General features: G+C 36.3%; 1 protein-coding gene across 2 annotated transcripts in view; it reads left to right on the top strand.

Annotated features, from left to right (window-relative positions):
• Syt10 (synaptotagmin 10) overlaps positions 1 to 19,098 on the top strand; it is a 54,219-nt gene extending 35,121 nt beyond the window's left edge. The window contains exons 4-7 of one of the 2 annotated variants that reach the window (XM_020154825.2): positions 10,022 to 10,142; positions 13,027 to 13,198; positions 16,099 to 16,228; positions 18,800 to 19,098. In XM_020154825.2, the coding sequence (XP_020010414.1) occupies positions 10,022 to 10,142; positions 13,027 to 13,198; positions 16,099 to 16,228; positions 18,800 to 18,871 (495 nt within the window). In that variant the 3' untranslated portion in view covers positions 18,872 to 19,098. The remainder of the gene's footprint in view (positions 1 to 10,021; positions 10,143 to 13,026; positions 13,199 to 16,098; positions 16,229 to 18,799) is intronic. The other variant, XM_074083114.1, reaches the window with a different exon arrangement.
• The last annotated feature ends 355 nt before the right edge of the window (positions 19,099 to 19,453 follow it).

Raw genomic sequence — 19,453 nt, 5'->3', positions numbered from 1 at the left:
ACTTTTTTTTTTTTTGGCAGTACTGAGGTTTGACTCAGGGCCTCATGCTTGCTAGGCAGGTACTCTACTATTTGAGCCACTCTGTCAGTCCTTGTTATTTCTAGTGATACAGTCTTAATTCTCCCCCCCATGTATTAGATTTATCACAGGATTAGGATAATAATTGGTTTTTTTTGTTTTCAATGAATTTCCTTCTAAAGTTTTTTAACTGAAGAATGATGTATTAGTTTATAACATTTTAAAGAGTGGCAAAATTCCAGTTTCCTTATAAGACAAAGGTGTGGTGGAAGGCATGAAAGTGGGTGATGGACCTTTTTGTTCAGGGGCTGTCTGTCTTACTGCATCTCCCAACAGTAGCAGGCAGCATTGTAGCTATAGCCCTGCAGGTTGGGAGCATGAAGCCACATCAGCTCCTCTCTGAGCAATCCTAGTTTTTTAATTTCATTTCTTCAGTAAGCCCAGGAGTGCTTACAGATTACACATCTGCTTATGGGCCCCCATTAATTGATTACTGACTAACTCAAATGATACAAATAAATTTTATGATCATATCTATAAAGTCATCTGGCCACTCTGTAAGAACAGATAGGAACAATCTATGTTGAATATAAATTCTATTAAATTTAAATTAAGCCTAAAATAATAGAGTCTGTCATAGACTATCAAAGACTATGAGAGTTGTCAAAACGTGATTTTTCTTGACCTTCTTGACCAAACACCTGCCCAACTCAGGCGGGTATTACAAAGAATTCTGACTCAGAAATATTTAATAGCCAGTAAATCACTATAATTTATTATATTCTTTTTTAAGTTAGATCACATCTATATACCTTTAGAGAACAAGGTCTCATTGTCTAATCAGTGCATTCTGAGCACTTTTGAATTTGATAGGAAAAAAAATTACAAGTAACCTGGTTATAAAACAGCCCATAATGGTTATATTAGATTTTACTAGCAGTATAAGTAGTAGCTTCCTAGAATACCAATTAGAGTGCTATTTCACAAAACAAAATACCCAAAGTTAAGGCAAGTCTGAAACTTAATTTTGTGCCACCAGTTTTCAACTCAATTCAACACTGAAGCCATACTTTTTAGATAAACAGAATTGTTGAGTAAGTTATACTGCCTCCAAATATAGCTACAGAGAGAAGGACAGTCCTAAGGATGCTGGGGAAGCTACCTGGAAATTATAATCTTCACAAGCAGACAGAACAATGTAAGAATTTAAATTGGAAATTATGTAAGTGAAGTGAATTTAGGAAAAAATAACCATCTTGCTTTTTAAATATGCCCACATATTATGACTAAAATATGGTTGGCAACTATTTCTTAAATGGCTACATGGTTACTCATTTCTGAATGATACCCCTTCAATAAACAGTCAGCTAGTTCAGAGTCAGATTATGTTCAGGGCCAAATTTTTATTCTGGGTGAGAGTTTTATTCTGCATGACTTCTGAGACCATTGATGGGTTTTGTTCAGAAGGTAAGTCATGGCCTCACTTGGAATCAGTAAGATCTCTGGTTGCTATGTGAAGAATAAACTTTGAGAGGCAGGATCAGGACCACGTAAATCAATTTAGAATAGATTCTAAACAATGAAGCCAAATTCATTCAGCCAAGGTATCTACACATACCAATACTTTGAGGGATTTGTTTAAACAGTTTTTTTTAAAACACTATAAGGAGAGTTGTATACACAGTTTATATGCCCCTATCCATAAATGTTGATTAAAATTTGAAAATGAGTATCCAGTTCCTTTCACCAAGAAGCCTACACTATCTCTTGGTCTGATAAAAGAAACATTGTTACCAAATTTGTATCCTGTTTTCATGTTCCACATTGGTCTTCTCCCAGTATGTCCTTTTTGCTTCATCACCCTTATTACACTAGTAGTTTTGAGACTTGATTGGTTAAATCAAGGAAGGATTGCTTTGAGACCTCACCAACTCTGTCTGTAAGGAGCACTTCATGGCTCCTGGTTAAAGTCATGGTTGTGTTGGGTAAGATAACAGCTAAACAATCTTGGCATGAAGTTATTTCTCACTTGGGTTGGGAACTGAATATCCTATGAAGCAGAAACAAGCATTCTTCATCCCTGGCAATAGTATCTCTGGGTATTGCCATTGATCTTGGATTGCCTGGTGGGATACATAATTGCCCTGCCTTGAACACTGCCATATTCTCTGCCTTGTTTCTGCTCTGACTTGTCAAGGACCTCACCTAGATTTGGCCAAGCAAATGCCCAGAACTATGTGTTTCCCATATCATCATATGACAAACTTCAAATATACACAATATTTTTTAATGAAGATTCTGTGCTCAATATAAAATCTATTTCTTCCTTCATGCAGAAAGACAGGAGGTCCTGCTAAGGGGCACTGGTGAGCATTTTCTCTGCCTTCAAGTAGAGATGGTAGGAGAAAAAAAATACTGGAAATATGATGTAAAAACCTAATTAGGTTTTGTGGTAAAGGCTTTATTTCCCACTCCTTCTCCACCAACTGATCATAGTGAAATCTGGGTTCATCAAGATTACTAGGGGAAGAATGAAAGGCAGGGAGGAAGTGCCTAGCAAAAATTGTGGTTCTTTGAAAGAAAAGGGGGAAATTGGGCTAGATGCTGGAGAAGGGTTATAATGTTAATTACCCTTCCTAATTGTATTCTATCAAACAGCTTCCTCTACCTTCTCATTTTGCCATCTAGTGTCACTAGACTGCTTGTGCTGGCTAATTAAGGAGGATGGCCAGATGTGCAAAGAAAAAAAGCAATTTGTAGACCTTAGGAATATATTTGATTGTAAAGTTTCTGTTCTCTATAGAATCATGACAAACATAATCCCAGACCACACTAGACTAGAGAGATCTATAGAACAACAAGGTTCAATAAACTAGTAGATAAGCGTCCTCTAACTGTAGCTCCAAAAACTATGCATGTATTTTTTAAATGGTTCAAAACCAGCTATAACTATTAGTTGATTATATTCTCAAGGCCATCCTGCATGGAAAAGCCCTTGACAGGTATAGGGGGTTTCACTGACCAAGTCCACAGCACCTCTAAGGAGTATCCTGCTGGTCTTTGGTTAGTGAGTAGTGCCCTGCTTCACCTGAAGTCATGATCTGTCCTGATGGTTTTGTGATTTATTCATTCATTTATTCACTCAGCAAGCTCCTTATTGAGCAACAACAGCCTTATGTCTATCATTAACCTCAGAAAAATGAGTGAGGAAAGCGGCATTTTTTTTTCTATCATCTATTATGGTCAGGCTGCAACCTGGGCCCTTGACCCTGTATTATCTTTGCATTTTATTCCTTTTAAATCTAACTGCAACCCTTCTAGGAAATTTTTATTGACCATGAAAATGGAGCTCATCTTGATTGCAGTGAAAATTACAGGCTATCTGTAACTTTTACAGGTCATCTATAAGTATTCCTGATGTGGGGCCACTTAAATAAGGCCACTGTGTTGCCATTCAGTTTATGGTATGGCATTACCACAGGCATTGCTTCCTGTGTGACGTGGTGGTCATCATCAGGCACTCCGGGCTTCCCCACACAGCTTCTGTAGATTCTGCTCACTGTTCCCTTTCTCTTGGCCTTTCCTCAGTCTTTAAGGTTCAGCTTGTTACCCACAGCTGAAGTCTGGGTCCCCATGAAAAGAATTGAGTACTTTGCATCTCCATTCCTATAATTAAAACTCCCAAATTCTTCATAAAAGCACTCACAATGAGTCCCAAAAAAGATATCCTTTAAACTTATGTACACCTGTGTTTTTATTCTACTTTGTCCCTTAATTCATTGTATGATGTTTTGAGAGTGTAAGTAACCAAAATCATCTCTAAAATTTATTAGGAGAAAGTTTATCTTGGTCACCAGTGTTCCCCAGATGCCTAGACAAGCACTTGGTGTTAAGGGTGCTATCAATAAACATGAGCATGCTAACGGATGAATGAGAGTTTAAAGAATGCCAAGGCATTTGATAAAGCTGGAATCAGAGTTTTGGTGTTGCAGAAGCATAATAAGAAATTCAAAAGCTAAAGGTAGAAAAAAATACTTTAGAAACCAAGTGGTTAGGTACCACATGTGTTAAAGTCAAGGAGTTTGGACTTTATATGGTAAGACCTGTGTCCATATCAGATAATCCCTTTTAGATTTTTAGCAGAGGCAAGGACAATATAAATGACATTGCGTGCTCATTCATCTTTATGGCCTTCACTCACTAATCCCCAACTAGATCATCACTGATACTCTCTGCCTTAAGAATTACATCCTTCTTCACCCAGCACATTTTCTGGAGGGTGAAGAGGTAGATTTTTTTGTGACTAGTTTGTCTTCACCTTGAAATTGAGCTGTTAGCAGCAATTGACCTTCAAAGTCTTTTCTGTGAACCTCCACCAGCACTATAGCAAAAAAAACCTGAAAGGGCCTGTCCAGTCATTCTTGAACATGCCTGTACTACTTGTGCTACTTAGTCCTCAATTTCTACCAATGCTTTCGGTTAAAAATGTTAGAGCTGGACAATTAAAATTAAGTCATCTCTTTGACCACCCTCATCTTGCACCAAGGATTCTGAGGTCAAGTGAGAGTAAGTGGACTGCTCAAGGTTAAAATGCATGATTTTCTTAGTTGAATGAGAGGTGTGTCAGGGAGAAATAAAATTTTTACAGCACTCTGATTCTAGAAGATTACTCCATATTTCACTATAGCTTCATTTTTTTGTCAGCAGATTGAAGGACTAGTAACAGGATGAAGAAGCTCATTTAATCTAGTAACACATCTCACTTAAGCAGTGTGAAGAAAACCATCTGTTTTCTTACCCTCGAGGAAATGTGGAAAGCAGCCTGCATTTAGGGTGCTAAGTGGTGTGATGACTGCTGTCACCATAGCAACCAACTGTTTGTTTGAAGGTTTTGTTTTTTTCAGTGTCTTCATGATTCTTACTTCCTAATATATCCCTGAATGTAAACCTTTCCTCAGCCAACACCTCCCACACCTGTTTTACTCCATTGGCCTCTCTCTTCTGTCTTTTTTCAATCCTAATCCAATCTGCTCAAGATAAATAAATGTTTTCAAATATTATTTTCATTGCCATCATTACTTTTTGAATGTCTGTTTACACCAGGCATTACTTGCTTGACACCTACCTGTCAAAGTAAATGTGATTATTTCTACTTAAAATAAACCAAAGTTCAAGGAAGCCAAGAATTTTTCCTTGTGCTTGGAAATAGTACGTGGACAGTTTATTATTTTAACTCTGGTATTTCTGACCCAGGAACCTGTGCCTTTTCCATTCTGCCAAGCTCCCCCTCTTCCACCAAAACTTTTGGATCTCTGTCACCCACAGAAGTTGTCAAACAACAACATCTACCCTGAGCCCATCTCACATGTCACAGTACTCTGTATTTCTCAACACATTCTGCCCATTCTTATTTCTGAGTATTTAACAAAGTACACATGTGCCACATTGTTTTCCTTACTCTTAGTGAAATCCTATCACTTTGAATTGTTAGGCCCCAGGGCAATGATTATTCCTCTTTAGAAAAGCTTGCTTTGATTATTACCAGCTAGTTACCAACCCTTTAATTGCCTCCCCTCCATCTCTTACACTCAATTGCTACAACTTGACTTTACTGTTAGTTCAATTAGTCCTAAAATAGGATTGCCATACAAATATTTACATATTGATTTCTATTTACAGTGACCTTTGTTTTTATTTTGGAGAATGAGTACAGAGGAAAAATGTATCTCTTAGTATGTCCGTGAAGTTCACATCAGAAAATGATCTTTAGCTACTCAGCTCCATGTTGTTGGAGCCAAGATGAAAAAGTCAAGTTTACAACCCTCAGCCCAGCCTCAGTGTAAGCCTTCCTTCATAAGCCCCTTTCCAACCAAGTATGGATTCAGAAGATCATCACTGAAAATGTTCAACCAACTAAATCAGAGCCTATGAGAATGAAAGTAACAATCTTTTTACCTGAAAGAAAGTTTATGGAACACTACATCCTAGACTTTATAGCAGGCTTCAAATGCTTATTTGCCCAAAGATACAAGAGTTTTCTAAAGGCCAATATGTGAAATTCATGATTATACAATATTGTAGAAAATAATATTACACATAAATAAAATTGTCAAAAACTCAAAGCCTTCCTGATATTAAACTGAAATTACAACTTTACACATTTTAAGCATCTTGGTTGAAAATAATTTAGGAAAGTAGTGCTCACTATCTTCTTAAACAGAGTATTACCTATAGGATGTATTTGCTTGCCTTCATAACTCAGGTCATCATTTTTAGTATGAATTTCTGCTAGCGTTTATAATAAAATATTAAGAGTTGAAGTTGCTGAGACTTTATTAGGATTGACTCCCCTTAATACAATGTGATTCTAGATTGTTATTCTTTTTAGAATATTTGCTTCTTTGCTGTCATTCATTGCCACTTTTCATTTGCTCATCTCAAATTTCGTATGTGAATTTTGACCTGCTATAGATTGATACATCAAGTAAACATTCCTGTTACAATTTTGCTTAAAATAATAATAAATAGGTATTTAATAAGGAATTGTGTAGTCTTTATAAAAGAACTTTAGTGTATAATTTCCTTATATTTATGCTGTATGTTTAGAGACATTTCAGCTTATTTCCTGGATTTTTTCCTGGGTATCAGAGAATTCATATTGTTGAGGTGAGTGTGGCCTTGTAAGCCACAGTAGCCTGGGGAGGCTGTGAAGAGGCAGCAATTAAAACTCTACCTACTCAGTGTAGTTGGACTATCAGACTGGGAACGACTCAGTGGTGAGTACTGAGAATTAGTGTGCATCATAGCTCAGAGCACTATAGCCGTACTGTGCCTCACGTCTGTTCTAGGCCATTTTTTAAGGTCATACAGCCATTTAAATTCATTTTCTCATGATCACTGATCACTTCCCAATTTAAAAAATTTAAGAATATTGGTCTTAAAGTGCTCTGCCCTTTCTAGTATTTGAAAGTTTGTTTGTTCATACTCATGATTCCCGAAAGAAAAATTTAGTCTCAGAACAAACTAAATTTATTATGTCTAAATTTATTAAATTTAAATTTAATAATGTATGTATTATTATGCATGCATGCCATATTATAGTTTTTACCACCCTGTTCATTCCAGTGTCCATAAAACTCCTCATCCCATGGAGTTTGAATATTAAGTGTAGCTGTTACTACTCCATCAAGCATGAGGCCAACTAGACTGTAATACACAGCTGCTGGAGGATGCACTTGGATTCTGCTTTTTACTTTCTGCTTATTTGGATTGGTTGCTCTGGTCATCTCATCATTGTAACTTCTTTATTTATGATGTATAAAAGTAAAAGCGTATCAGTCATTTGTGGTATATTTTTTATTTGCTAATACCTTTAAATAACTCCATTTGTGTCCTTTATGTCCTCTGTTTTCATGTGGTATACTCCCTGTTGGATTCTAATCATTTCATGCTTGAGGTCATGACTTTTATTTTTTTCTGGGCTTCTCCATTGCCACCTCTACCATGTTTCTTGGTGGAACTTACATCTACCTTCATGGATGAGCTGGCAATAAAATATTCCTATGCTTGATAGTAACTGAAAGGAGAAAACCCAATGAGAGAACAGGAGTCAGCCATCAAACAGAAACTTTCAGCCTATCGACTGAGCCTAAGTAAACAAGCAGGGAATCATTAAATAGAAAGGAACTGGGATTTATTTCCTTAGCCCTCTATAGCCTACTCTCTTTCTTCTCAACTGAGATCTTCAAGGACAGATTCGTGCAATGTTTTTGATATCTAAAGTAGCTACCACTGCACTTAGCAAATAATGCTCAGTAGTTTTTAGGCATCAAAAAGAATGAACCTGCTCTGTAGAGGAGGTGGTATTCTTCCTATTTTTCTTTGGCCCTCTTCTGTGAGACTTTGCTTAATCTGTTTGGTCTAAAGCAATCCCACAGCTCAGAGAAGACCCAGTTGCATATATGTACCTTTGCTTTACTTTAATGTTCTTAAAATAATAGCTGCTTCCACTTGTTTTTTCCATTAGTCCAGTACCTGCTGAACTGGGTACCTGCTCTTTACAGCAGTGAACAAAACATCATCCATTCTCATAGGCTTACTCTACATTCAGTGCCTTTTGCCCTATTTGCGTTATCTCATTTAATGCTTACAACCCCTCTGGCAGTTGTTCAGCTGGCAACAAAATATGCCTCAACTGGAAAATGACATTTAAGGATTCAAGGCCTAATTAAATTTCCTAGGATCTCACAGCTAGTTAGTAGAAACCTGGGATCAAACTCAAGTTTAACTTTCACTGAAGTTTATGCTCTTAATTACTAGATTATACCACTTCCAGAGCATGAATAAAGTGCAAATGAGGTAAATCAGAATCTGAACTGTTACAGTTAAGAACCCAGTTCTGTGGACCTGGGAATATTACCAACAACATAGAACATATCCAACCCCCCCAAATTAAACCTTACTCATTGTCTCACCAGGAATGATTTGATTGAATCTTCTAAACAACTCAGAGAGATATCCTAAATTGTTCACAGTCCACATTCATTTTCATTTGTCCACCATCTGTGCAGAAAAGACAGCATATAAATCACATCAGAGTGCTGTGGACAGTTCTGTTTTATAAATGAAATAATTCATGTCAGTTTTTATTCCAGATTAACTAGGAGTCCTGGTTTGATCCCCAGCCCTAGAAATATACATATCTAGGAATATCTAGGAATATCTATATTCCTAGATATATATATATAGATATATAGATATATATACATATATATACACAGAGAGAGAGAGAGAGAACCAGCCATGTATCATGCCTTTCTATAGAACATAGAAAATAAGATAGCTGAAACCATGCTATCCTGTACATCGTGGATGAGAGTCAGGGAAACAAGAAAATGAATTTAAAAGATGATTCCCAGCAGTGATGAGTGTATGAAAAAAGGTGAAGGACTGGGGAGTGGAGTGGTCATGGAATAGGAATGAATGACAGGGAAGCCTCACTGAAGAAAGGATGTTTGAACAGACTCCTGCTCAGTCACATAAATATGAGAGAAGAAAATACCAGTCAAAGGGATGAGAAAAGGCAAAAGCTCAAAAGCAGGAACAAACTTCATTCATTTGAATAACAGAAAAATGGGCTTTTGTGTCTGCAACAGAGCTGGGAAGGGTGGGTATGGGCAAAAGAGGAAGTTAAGAAGGGAGGGTTCAGATGCCATGAATCTTTCATATATGATCTTGTAGTATACTGCCCAATAACATGCCCTGAACATTAAGAGTGCAGGGGATGCTGTTAACAACATCCAGATACAGGTATGAACCAGGAACTTCCCATGCACACCGGGCACGTAAGTTTATTCCACTGACATGCCAGGGTAAGGAGTTTGAATTTCATTCCAGTATAGATCTGAGCCCTTAGATGGTTTTCATCAGGAGAGTAATATAACTTTGCTTTGCATTTTCATATGTGAAGCTTATAATTTCTGGACTGCAAGATCAATTTTAGAGGTTAGTTATATAATCCTGACAAGAAGTGGTAGCAGCTTGAATGGTCATAGTAGAGCTAAAAAGAAAGTCACTGACTGATAATATATTTGGACATAGTACAGACAAGACCTCTCATGGGTCTTTTAGATGCAGAGGATAGGGAGGTAGAAGAATAAACCTAGTGACTGCTGGGTTTCTGACTCCAGCCTCGGGGTGAATTGTGATTCCATTTGTCAATTGTGGAAAAACTAACAAAGAATCATTTTGGGGAAATGATGGGGAACAGCAGTCTGTTTTTATTAAATTTGGGATTCTTGTTACAAACACAAACAGCTGTGATGCACTGTTTTTACTCCATTCTGAACAGCTTTCTTGCAAAGTTTTATGTATCTTCAATAAAACTATTTAAAATGATGTTCCAACATTTTGTTTAAGTGATTTTATACTTACCAGCTCCCATTTTATTTTGTCTTCACTATTTGGTGTTTGAAATTGTTAAACTTATCAATTTGCTTTCTAGGAAAGTATAGATCTGGGTGAAATCATGTTTTCCTTATGTTACTTGCCAACTGCTGGGCGTATGACCTTGACAGTCATCAAGTGCAGAAATCTGAAGGCAATGGATATTACTGGCTCATCAGGTATGTATACATTTGGCCCACAGCCAAGGGCGTATTCACAAATAAAATATGCCATATATCTAAAGTTATAGATGGCTATAGTAGTGAGGTACAATAAAAGTAGAAGAGATTATAAATTAAAATGTTCTTTTGTATATATTATCATTATGAAATCTTTAAAAGTTATTATCAAAGATATTGACTTTGAACTTGGGTTCTCATTTTCTTTTTCTATTAACCTAGTTTCATAGAAATGAAATGTTTCAAAAATGCATAATTAACTGTCTGCTCCCCCACTTTCAGCTAGTGAATTGTAGGGAAAGATTTTTAGACTTTAAGCTGCCCTATAAAGGCACATTTTAGATTGAATTTATTTCCTTCACCTGACTGCAGAGAAACAACCATGTTCCAAAACCACCACTGGCATTTGCATTCTTGTCATCTTTACAACTAAAATTCTGGGCATGTGTAGGAACTGCAAGAAGCAATATAATAAATTAATACTTCTTGAAGTTCTTAAAGAAATTCTTGCAGAAAATTTCTCTTACACTAACCCTGATATAAAGAAGAAGCCACAGAATTCTCTGTTGTCCCTGAAGTTCTAGGGGATTATTTATGACTTAAGGTGTTAACTTTGGTACAGATCTGTGGAGAAAAATGATAAGGGAAGAACAGGGAGGTCAGTTAGTATTCATTGAATTAAACAGAAATAAGAAATAATAGTGGAGATATATAGTAAAGGATGACATTAGGGAGGAAGACCTATAACTTTGTGGTTCTTTAGAACAACTACAACAAAAGAAATGCTAAATTCTGGTGTGGAAAGAGCTCCAGGATATACAAGGCACAAGAATATGTGTGTATAGTATGCTCACTTCTATGAAAGACTGGAGAGTTTTAGAACATAAATTTATATTGACAATATTTACATAAAGAAATAATGAAATGATAAAAACCAATGGGTAAAAAGTGATGGGGACAGATTGGAGGGAGACTTCTTAGTGTAAATCTTTCTGGACCAGGCATGGTAGCTTAAGTCTATAATCCTAGCTACTCAGGATGTGGACATAGGGAGGATCTTTGCTTGAGGCCAGCCTAAGCAAACCATTTGTAAGACCCCTATCTCAACTGATGACTGGGCGCAGTGGCGAGAAACTGTCGTCCCAGTTATGCCTGGAAGCACAAATAGGAAGATTACAGTCCAGGCCAGCCCAGGCATAAAGGAGAGCCTGTCTCAAAAATAACCAAAGCAAAATGAGCTGGTAGAGTGGCTAAAATGGTAAAGCCCTTCCCTAGCAATCACGAAGCCCTATACCACCAAAAGAAAAAAAAAAAAAACTTTCTCTAACATCTGATTTTTTGAACTATGTCATAAATCACTTATTCAATTTTAAAGTTTTGCAAAACATTGTATGCAGATAAAGCTAGAAGAGCAAGTAAATTCCACTTTTATTTTGGTGAAAAAATCTTGGGTCAGTATGTGTTGAAGAATTTAAGAAAAACAGTGTACTCTGCAAATTATTGTTTATTCTACTCTTTTTACCATGTATCAAAAGAGATCAAATTTTGAGACAAGCAAACAGCACTAACATTGTAATTAAGTGCAAGACTACTTTTTATGTAGATGAGCTTTTCATGGGAGAGCCTGTGCTTTGAGAGCCTCCTCATTAATCCTCACAACAGGCTGATGAATCAACTAAGGACCCAGTAAACTGTCCTCAGCAAACACAGAGCAATGCAGTCAGAGGCAAGATGGGGTAGCAGATAACAAAGTCTGCCTTGTTCTCATTGTTAATAGGTCTGAGGGTTCATACACAAAACCATATCACAGAAGTGGGTTTCTAGAACGTACTTCCTATTACTACATTTTTTAAAATAAATGGGAATCAGTATTAACATTGCTCTGTTACCTTGTTCTTTGTATACACTATTACCAAACACAAAATACCTTTTGTTCCTTGACAAAATTCTTTTGAAATATACAGATACATTTTTCTATAGCTTGAAAAGCACACACTTAGGGCTGGCAGAGTGGGTCAAGTAGAGCTTCTGCCTAGCAAGCATGAGGCCCTAAGTTCAAGCCCTAGTACTGCAAAAAAAAAAAAAAAAAGCACACACCTGCTCAATAAATTTATGTTGTCATCACTTTGGCTAATTCTAAAGAAATAAAATTTATGTCTATAGAAATAGAGAAAAAGAGATAAAGAGATAACAGTGCTATAAAGCTGGAGAGTGGCCAGGAAAAAGAAAGGAAAGTAAAAGAAGACAGAGCAGGTATGGATAATTTTAAACTATCTGGCCCATACCAAGGCCAAATTATTTTTAGCAATCAATCTTTCTAATGAAATTCCTTATCAAGCATCAACACTGTGATACTTCTAATTTTAGTACCCTATATAACAGTTGGAGAAAAGTCTAAGTATAATTTACTTTTTCTTTGCATTTCTACTCGATTATAAATGCTCGTCTACATACAATGTTACTAAGTCTTTGACAAACCTTAGTTTTCTTATTCTGAATCATTGTTAAGGAAAGTAACCTGAAAACAATTATTTTTATTTGTTAGGATTACATGCTCCATAAATCACTTCCAACAAAATAAATCCTCAAGTAGCTGTGGCTGAAAGACACATTTCAATTCTGGACTAGCTCTTATTAAGCTAGTAGGATTTCTCTCCTAAATTAAAACCAGTGAGACCAAATTAATTCTTTTTTAATTCATTCAAAATAAATTGCTTACTTTTAAAACAAGTCTTAGAGACTTGTCCTCAAATAAGTCATTTCAATGTAAAACTATTTTACTAAAGGAGTTACATCACTTTTCTTATTTAGAAAAAAATGAATTATGGTTTTCTTAAGCTTAGTATGAATACTCATATTAATAAAATTGCCTTCCTTCTCCTAGATCCTTATGTCAAAGTGTCTCTGATGTGTGAGGGTCGAAGATTAAAAAAGAGGAAAACAACTACAAAGAAAAATACTCTAAACCCTGTGTATAATGAGGCCATTATTTTTGACATCCCTCCAGAAAATGTGGACCAGGTCAGCCTCTCCATTGCTGTCATGGATTACGATAGGTATGTGCATCTCTCTACTCTCTGAAGAACAGTCACGTCTAGTCATTTGCCAGGCAAACTTAGCTTTGCAGGTCCTTTGAAGGTCATTAAAATGGCAGGGGAAAAAATGATTAATTTGAAACACATTGTTTTGTTATGTTATAGTTTTGGGTCTCACCGCTCCCCCCATTCCAGTCATTCTTAAAATTCTCCTGAAACTGGAGGAAAAATGTGTCTAAAAGTAATATGAAGTACATTATAGATTAAAAAAGAAACCTATTGTGAAGTCCTTATACAGTAATAACAGAGACTACAATCAACTGTTTGGCCAGTGGGGCTATAATATCCTATATATGAATACCGTGGTGCTTATTTGGCTGTGTGGGAGGGCCAGTTATGTCACCTCTTTGGGACTCCACTTCTCACATTGGTGGAAGTTTAGCATGATATGGAACTGTAAGCAATAATTAAGAATGGGAGGTGAACAGTGGCCATAGGAGATGGCTTTGATGCTTTCAGTCAATCTTAAAACATTACTTTGTTGATACCTCTTCCAGTTCACGCACTGTGCTTGCTCCTTTCATAAAATAAGTTGTAGAGTCCTTTTGCTGTTCTTTGTGCACAGCTCTGACCTTTCCTTTCCCACTCTTCCCTTTGAAATGTTCCCCACTTTGTGCGTCTTGTCCAACCCAAGCTTCGCAGACCTGCTCATGTCAGTACCCTGCAACTTTTGGTGCTGTCCAACCCCTTCCTCTGCCCTTTGGTCCCACTGAAAGTTCATATCTTTTATTTCTTACCATATATTTCTTTTTATTGTTTGCTTTTTGTACTTGCAAATGTTTTGGAAAAGGAATACTTCATCTTTAACCTGATAAAAAAGTTATCAGCACCAAAATAGTTCCCCAATACATTTACTTTGTTCTTATGAGGACACAAGTGGAATAGAATATACATACATAAAGCACAAAAAGAATTCCATTTTATAGTATCAGGAACATGGTAGTAACTAGGACGCTATAACCTAGAGAAATTAATGTGCCATCTTCTGGCTCAAAGTTAGAAAAAGAAAAGACTGAAAATAAAATGATTGCAAGATTGGTTTGAATCTCTACCAAAGGAAAAAAAGCCTGTAATGATTTAGAGAGAGAGAGGGAGATCTTGAATTAGCTCTCATTTCATACTCTAAAAATTTTATTTTCATCAATGGCCTTATTTTGCTTTATCTGTTCCACATACTGACTTCTCATGCAATGAGTTCAGGTAGATTTAGTTGAGCATTGGTCACCTGAGCAATGTCAGGTGGATCTTAATAGTATACAATGTAGGAAGATAAGAATTATTCTAAAATGTTCTTTTTTGGGAAACTTCATATTGACAGAAATGATACTAAAAATGCTGATCTAAATTAGTGATGGGAAGAAAGTAATGAAATGCCCTACAGTCATCTCAAGAGTCTCTTTAGAGGTATCAAACTAAAGGCTAGCCCAGGAAAAAAGGTAGCAGGACCCCATCTTAACCAGTATGTGGGTTCATGCTTCTAGCCCTAGCTACATAGGAGCCCTTCCTTCATAGGTAGAAAGATTACAGTAGGCAAATACGTGAGACACTATCTGAAAATTACCTAAAAACAAAAAGGGCTGGGGGCACGGCTTAAGTGGTGGAGTGCTTACCTAGCAATCAGGTAGCCCTGAGCTCAAACCTAAGTACAGCCAAAAAAATAAATACAAATCTATAGAAATTCCTTCAAATTCTGTTCTGTCTTGAGAAGCAGCTTATCACAATGTGTTATTGAGTCAACTTCCCTTATTCAACTCCCGCCTCTGCTTCTTACAAAATGTGTGAAGTTAGGCCGGTTCCTGACCTTTTGGGCACTTAGTTTATTTATCTATAAAACAAGATGATAATGGTTAAATTCATGGCCATGAGGTAGGATTAAGTGGGTCCGTTCATTTTGGTTTCTTAGACTACCACCTGGCACATAAGAAACTCTCAGAACATTAGCTATTACTATTTTTTATTTGTCATTATGAAAGCAGAACACGCATAGAAAATAGGTAGGTTACCCACTCTGCTCTCTGTAACACAATAGCAAGTCAGACACCGTGGGACTGCCTAACCCTCCCCTGTTTAACTGTAGTACCCCAGTGGTAAAGTACACTGGCATATCATTTAGACTCAACTAAACGTAGTCTTTTACACAAGAAAGCGAGTACAATGCTCTTGGTGTGAAATTTAAGCATCATTATAAAACATTAAGCCTCCTGGGAAGAATAGGGTATGATTCACATCATTTAAATTTAATAGGACTGCTGCCAAGAAAGAAGCACATATAGGGAAGAGTGTACTGGCATTTTTATTATTGTGAAATGGGCTGAAAGTGCAGAGCACTTAAAGGGTTTGTGTGTGTTTCTTATACAAGCTCATTTTTGGATGTTAATATTGTTTAGTTGATTGTTATTTGCTTAAGTTTTTTCATTTGATCAGAAGTGCTATACAACTATCCCTCCCCCATTCATGGGTGATATGTTCCAATATGTTCCATACATGACTGAACCCAAGGATAGCTCTGAGCCCTATATACACCATGTTTTTTCTTACACGTGCATACCAATGATAAAGTTTAATGTATAAATTCGTCATAGTAAAAAATTAACAATAACTAAAACAGAACAACCACAAGTATATAGAATATTAAAAGTTATTTTAAGCTTATGAATTGTTTATTTCTGGAATTTTCCATTTGATATTTTCATAAGTAACTAAAACCACAGAAAGTGACACAATTGATAAGGGAATTACTATAATCTCCAAAATCACAGAATCTAGTGTTTTAAGGATGTGTTTGCAATTCTACTAAGATATGTGAAATTACACTTACCTTGAATGTTGCAAATGAAAATATAATATTCTACAAACTGTAGGGTGGGACACAATGAGGTCATAGGCGTGTGTAGAACAGGACTAGATGCTGAGGGTCTTGGGCGAGACCACTGGAATGAGATGCTGGCCTATCACCGAAAGCCAATAACACACTGGCATCCCTTGCTAGAGGTAAGCCTGTGACTTCTGAAGTTTATCTTTGTCATTATTTATCTGCAAATTTTTGTCTGATATTTTATGTATCACCTTTTTCAATATATTGCTCTTGATTTTGTCCCAATGTCTCTAGCATCTTGTATTCTGTATTCATATTCCTGTGTGTCTTGTGGGATTTTAAAAACCACTAATTTCTGGACTTTGTGTTCAATAAACCCATAAACACTGCAGGTCTATCATCTTTGCATGGTCTGAAAACTTGCATCAGTGAGCTGTAGAGCGATCTAGTGAATTTATTACTAACTAGGAACTGAATTTTGGTGCTGCTCTTTTGTGAAAAGAGCCACTTTACCTTGTATTCAAGAATCCTTAGTGTACATTCACCTGATAACTCTTCTATGCAGGGAGCAAGGATTACCCCCACCCCACCCCAAACTCAGATTTTTAAATACCAAGGCATCAGTTTACCTGAGTTCAAGGCCTGGCATTGCTGTGTGACTACTTATTTTGAAAACTTGGGCAAGTTACTGTAATCTAAGTTTCTGCTATGACTCTGTAGTAGATGTAAACTCAGAGTGAAACTAAATAAATCTTAATGTGTCAGAATATGGCACAGCATTAACTCTTATTGTAACTGCTATTAACAATTAGCTTAAACAGAGGAAGTATGAATGCCAGTTTTCTGTCGGGCCTTTTAGTAATGGAGTTAGATTTCGATCTACTTGGCACCCTGTATGTGGCTTGGTTGAATGATTTTCTTTCCCAGTTACAATTGATGGAACCTCTTGACTCAAATTTACCTTGTGACTGCAAGTGACCTGATTAAGAGGTAATTCAAGTTTACAAAAGAGTATGGGGTAGATGACAAGTTTTATGTATATCAATAAAAAGAACAGTTGAAGTAACCATACAGTAAATAAATCATAGATATATTGACCATCTTCCTCTGGAAAGATTCTGCTTCTTGCTTTGCAGTAGGGTTGAAAAATGGGGGAGGCTGTGCCCTGTAATTAACTGAATGCATCAATGGGACCAGATTATAATCTCAGTTTAGTCACAAAAATGTGACCTTAGCTGTGTTACTCAAGACACTGTAAAGAAAATTGAATGAACACTGCATGCTCAGAGAGATGAACCGTCATCACAGATACCAATTGAAATATGAATGTTCCAAGTTTTTGCCTGACTTCAAACTTTAATGTAAATCAGAAAAGACAAAGATGTACACATAGAGCATTCACATGCAGTTTCACAAGTAGAGACAGGTGTATCTCTGAGTAGCTCAACAAGTTTTGAAAAGTATGTATCATTTCAGCAGTAGCCATTATCTAAAGTATACTCCACTGTTTATTGTATAATTACTACCCTTTCCCATATTTTTTTTTAAGTTTGGAAAGTAAACATTAATTCTAAGAATCTAGAAAGAAGAGTGAAGTTTTTCGGGGAATGTACCCATACTGAATACAGATATGGGCTCCAGTTTTGTTACTCTAGCTGCCTAATCTTAGGCAGGCCATGTGTCCCTACAGGATTCATGGGGATGATGAAGTGAGACAAGAAGTCATGTGAGCAAGAATTATAACTAAGAGTTAGGGGTGTAGCTCAAGTTGTAGATCACTTGCCTAGCAAATGCAAGGTTCTGAATTAAAATCCCAGTACCACCAAAAAAGAAAAAGAATTTTGACTAAGGTGGAGAAAGGCACTGTATAACCTGAGGCATATCAATTATTGACAAATGTTTAATAAGCAGCTATAAATTTATCTGATGAATGGTGGCTATGGAGTAGGCATGTGTTCATGTATAAGAACACATAAGCCAAACTCTTTTCAGTCATGACAGGATGCACAGGACGATATGCTACCACATAGGCATCAGAAAACAATCCCAGATATTTTTCTAATAACAGAATATGAAAGAGCAAGTGGGACTAAAAGATTATATAGATGTCCTTTCTTCAAATAACTCCTTTTTCCTCACCCCTACTCCTGTATTCATTAGTCAAACAGAATCTATGGACTACGGACCCAAGAACTGACTGAATTTAGAGCTGGGTAGGACAGAGTTAAAGCATCATTAAGAAAAACTAGTTAGTCCACCAAAAAGTTTATTATGTTATAGTTAAACTTTTTAAATCTACATAGAAATCTAAGGATCATGAGAAATTATTCTTCCTCACTCAAGGCTCCCACGGCCAAGCTCAGTCAGTCTTCTCACCTCCTGCCTCAGCACAAATGGAACACAATCTCTTGTGTGGAACCTCTTACTGCTCTTACCTAGCAATTGCTCCCACTCTAGCACACCATTATTTTATAAAAAGAACTAAAAAATATGTCATAAAGTGTGAAATTATTTGCATTCATAAATAGTTGCTGTGCAGTGCAACTCTGTGTACCATCTTAGCATACATCTCTACGAAATGTTTGTGTCCCCTCATTCTACCTGAAAAGGTAAGTTCTAAAGTATAAGGGAATTGTGTAAATCTTCTCTTCTGAGATTTGCATATTGTAAGTGAATATGTGCTATTAAAAATCCAGTGAATTACTTTTCTCCACTAGATAATGTATTATGAAATTATTGTCTTTCAGTTACCTGGCCGGGCAACCAGTTTTGATAGTCAAGGATCCTGTTCTTCTCCTAAACCACCTTCCACACCATAATGCCTCCAAAAGAAGACCCTGATAAGAAGGACCTAGGACCATGTACCCATTGGATCAGAAAAAAATAGTGGAAGGTTTTATTTCCTCATTTAAAATATATCCATGGTAATGAACAAACTTGATGTGCAATTATTTCATTTCCATTTTCATCTGGTTTTTTTTGTCTGTTTAACTTTGAACATTCTTAATACATCTTACTTGAATATAAATAGTCCTTAGTTACATAAGACATTTTATCCTTAATGTCATATGCCTATTAGCACAGAGTGTTTTAATATGTTGTAATTCTTTGCATAAGCAAAGAAATAGTTTTTTAAAAAAAAATAAGAATCCATATGCATCTAAAATTAAATATAGTTTATGTTGCTATGGTATAAAGTAGCACATCACATATGTATGGATTTGATCTTGTTACAGCTGTGTTCACTTCCACTTGTGCACATGGTTTTATATAAACTTTAATGAACATTTTTAAACTTAACTCACGCAGCATCAAGTGTTGCACATGCAAATTAATGTTACCTATCTAATAATGGTTTTTCTTTCATTCTCAGAAAATTTTTTCTTGGTGAGGTTTGGCTC

This window comes from Castor canadensis, chromosome 8 (assembly GCF_047511655.1).
Source record: "Castor canadensis chromosome 8, mCasCan1.hap1v2, whole genome shotgun sequence".
NCBI lineage: Eukaryota > Metazoa > Chordata > Mammalia > Rodentia > Castoridae > Castor > Castor canadensis.
This window is presented reverse-complemented; position numbering and strand designations above follow the sequence as displayed.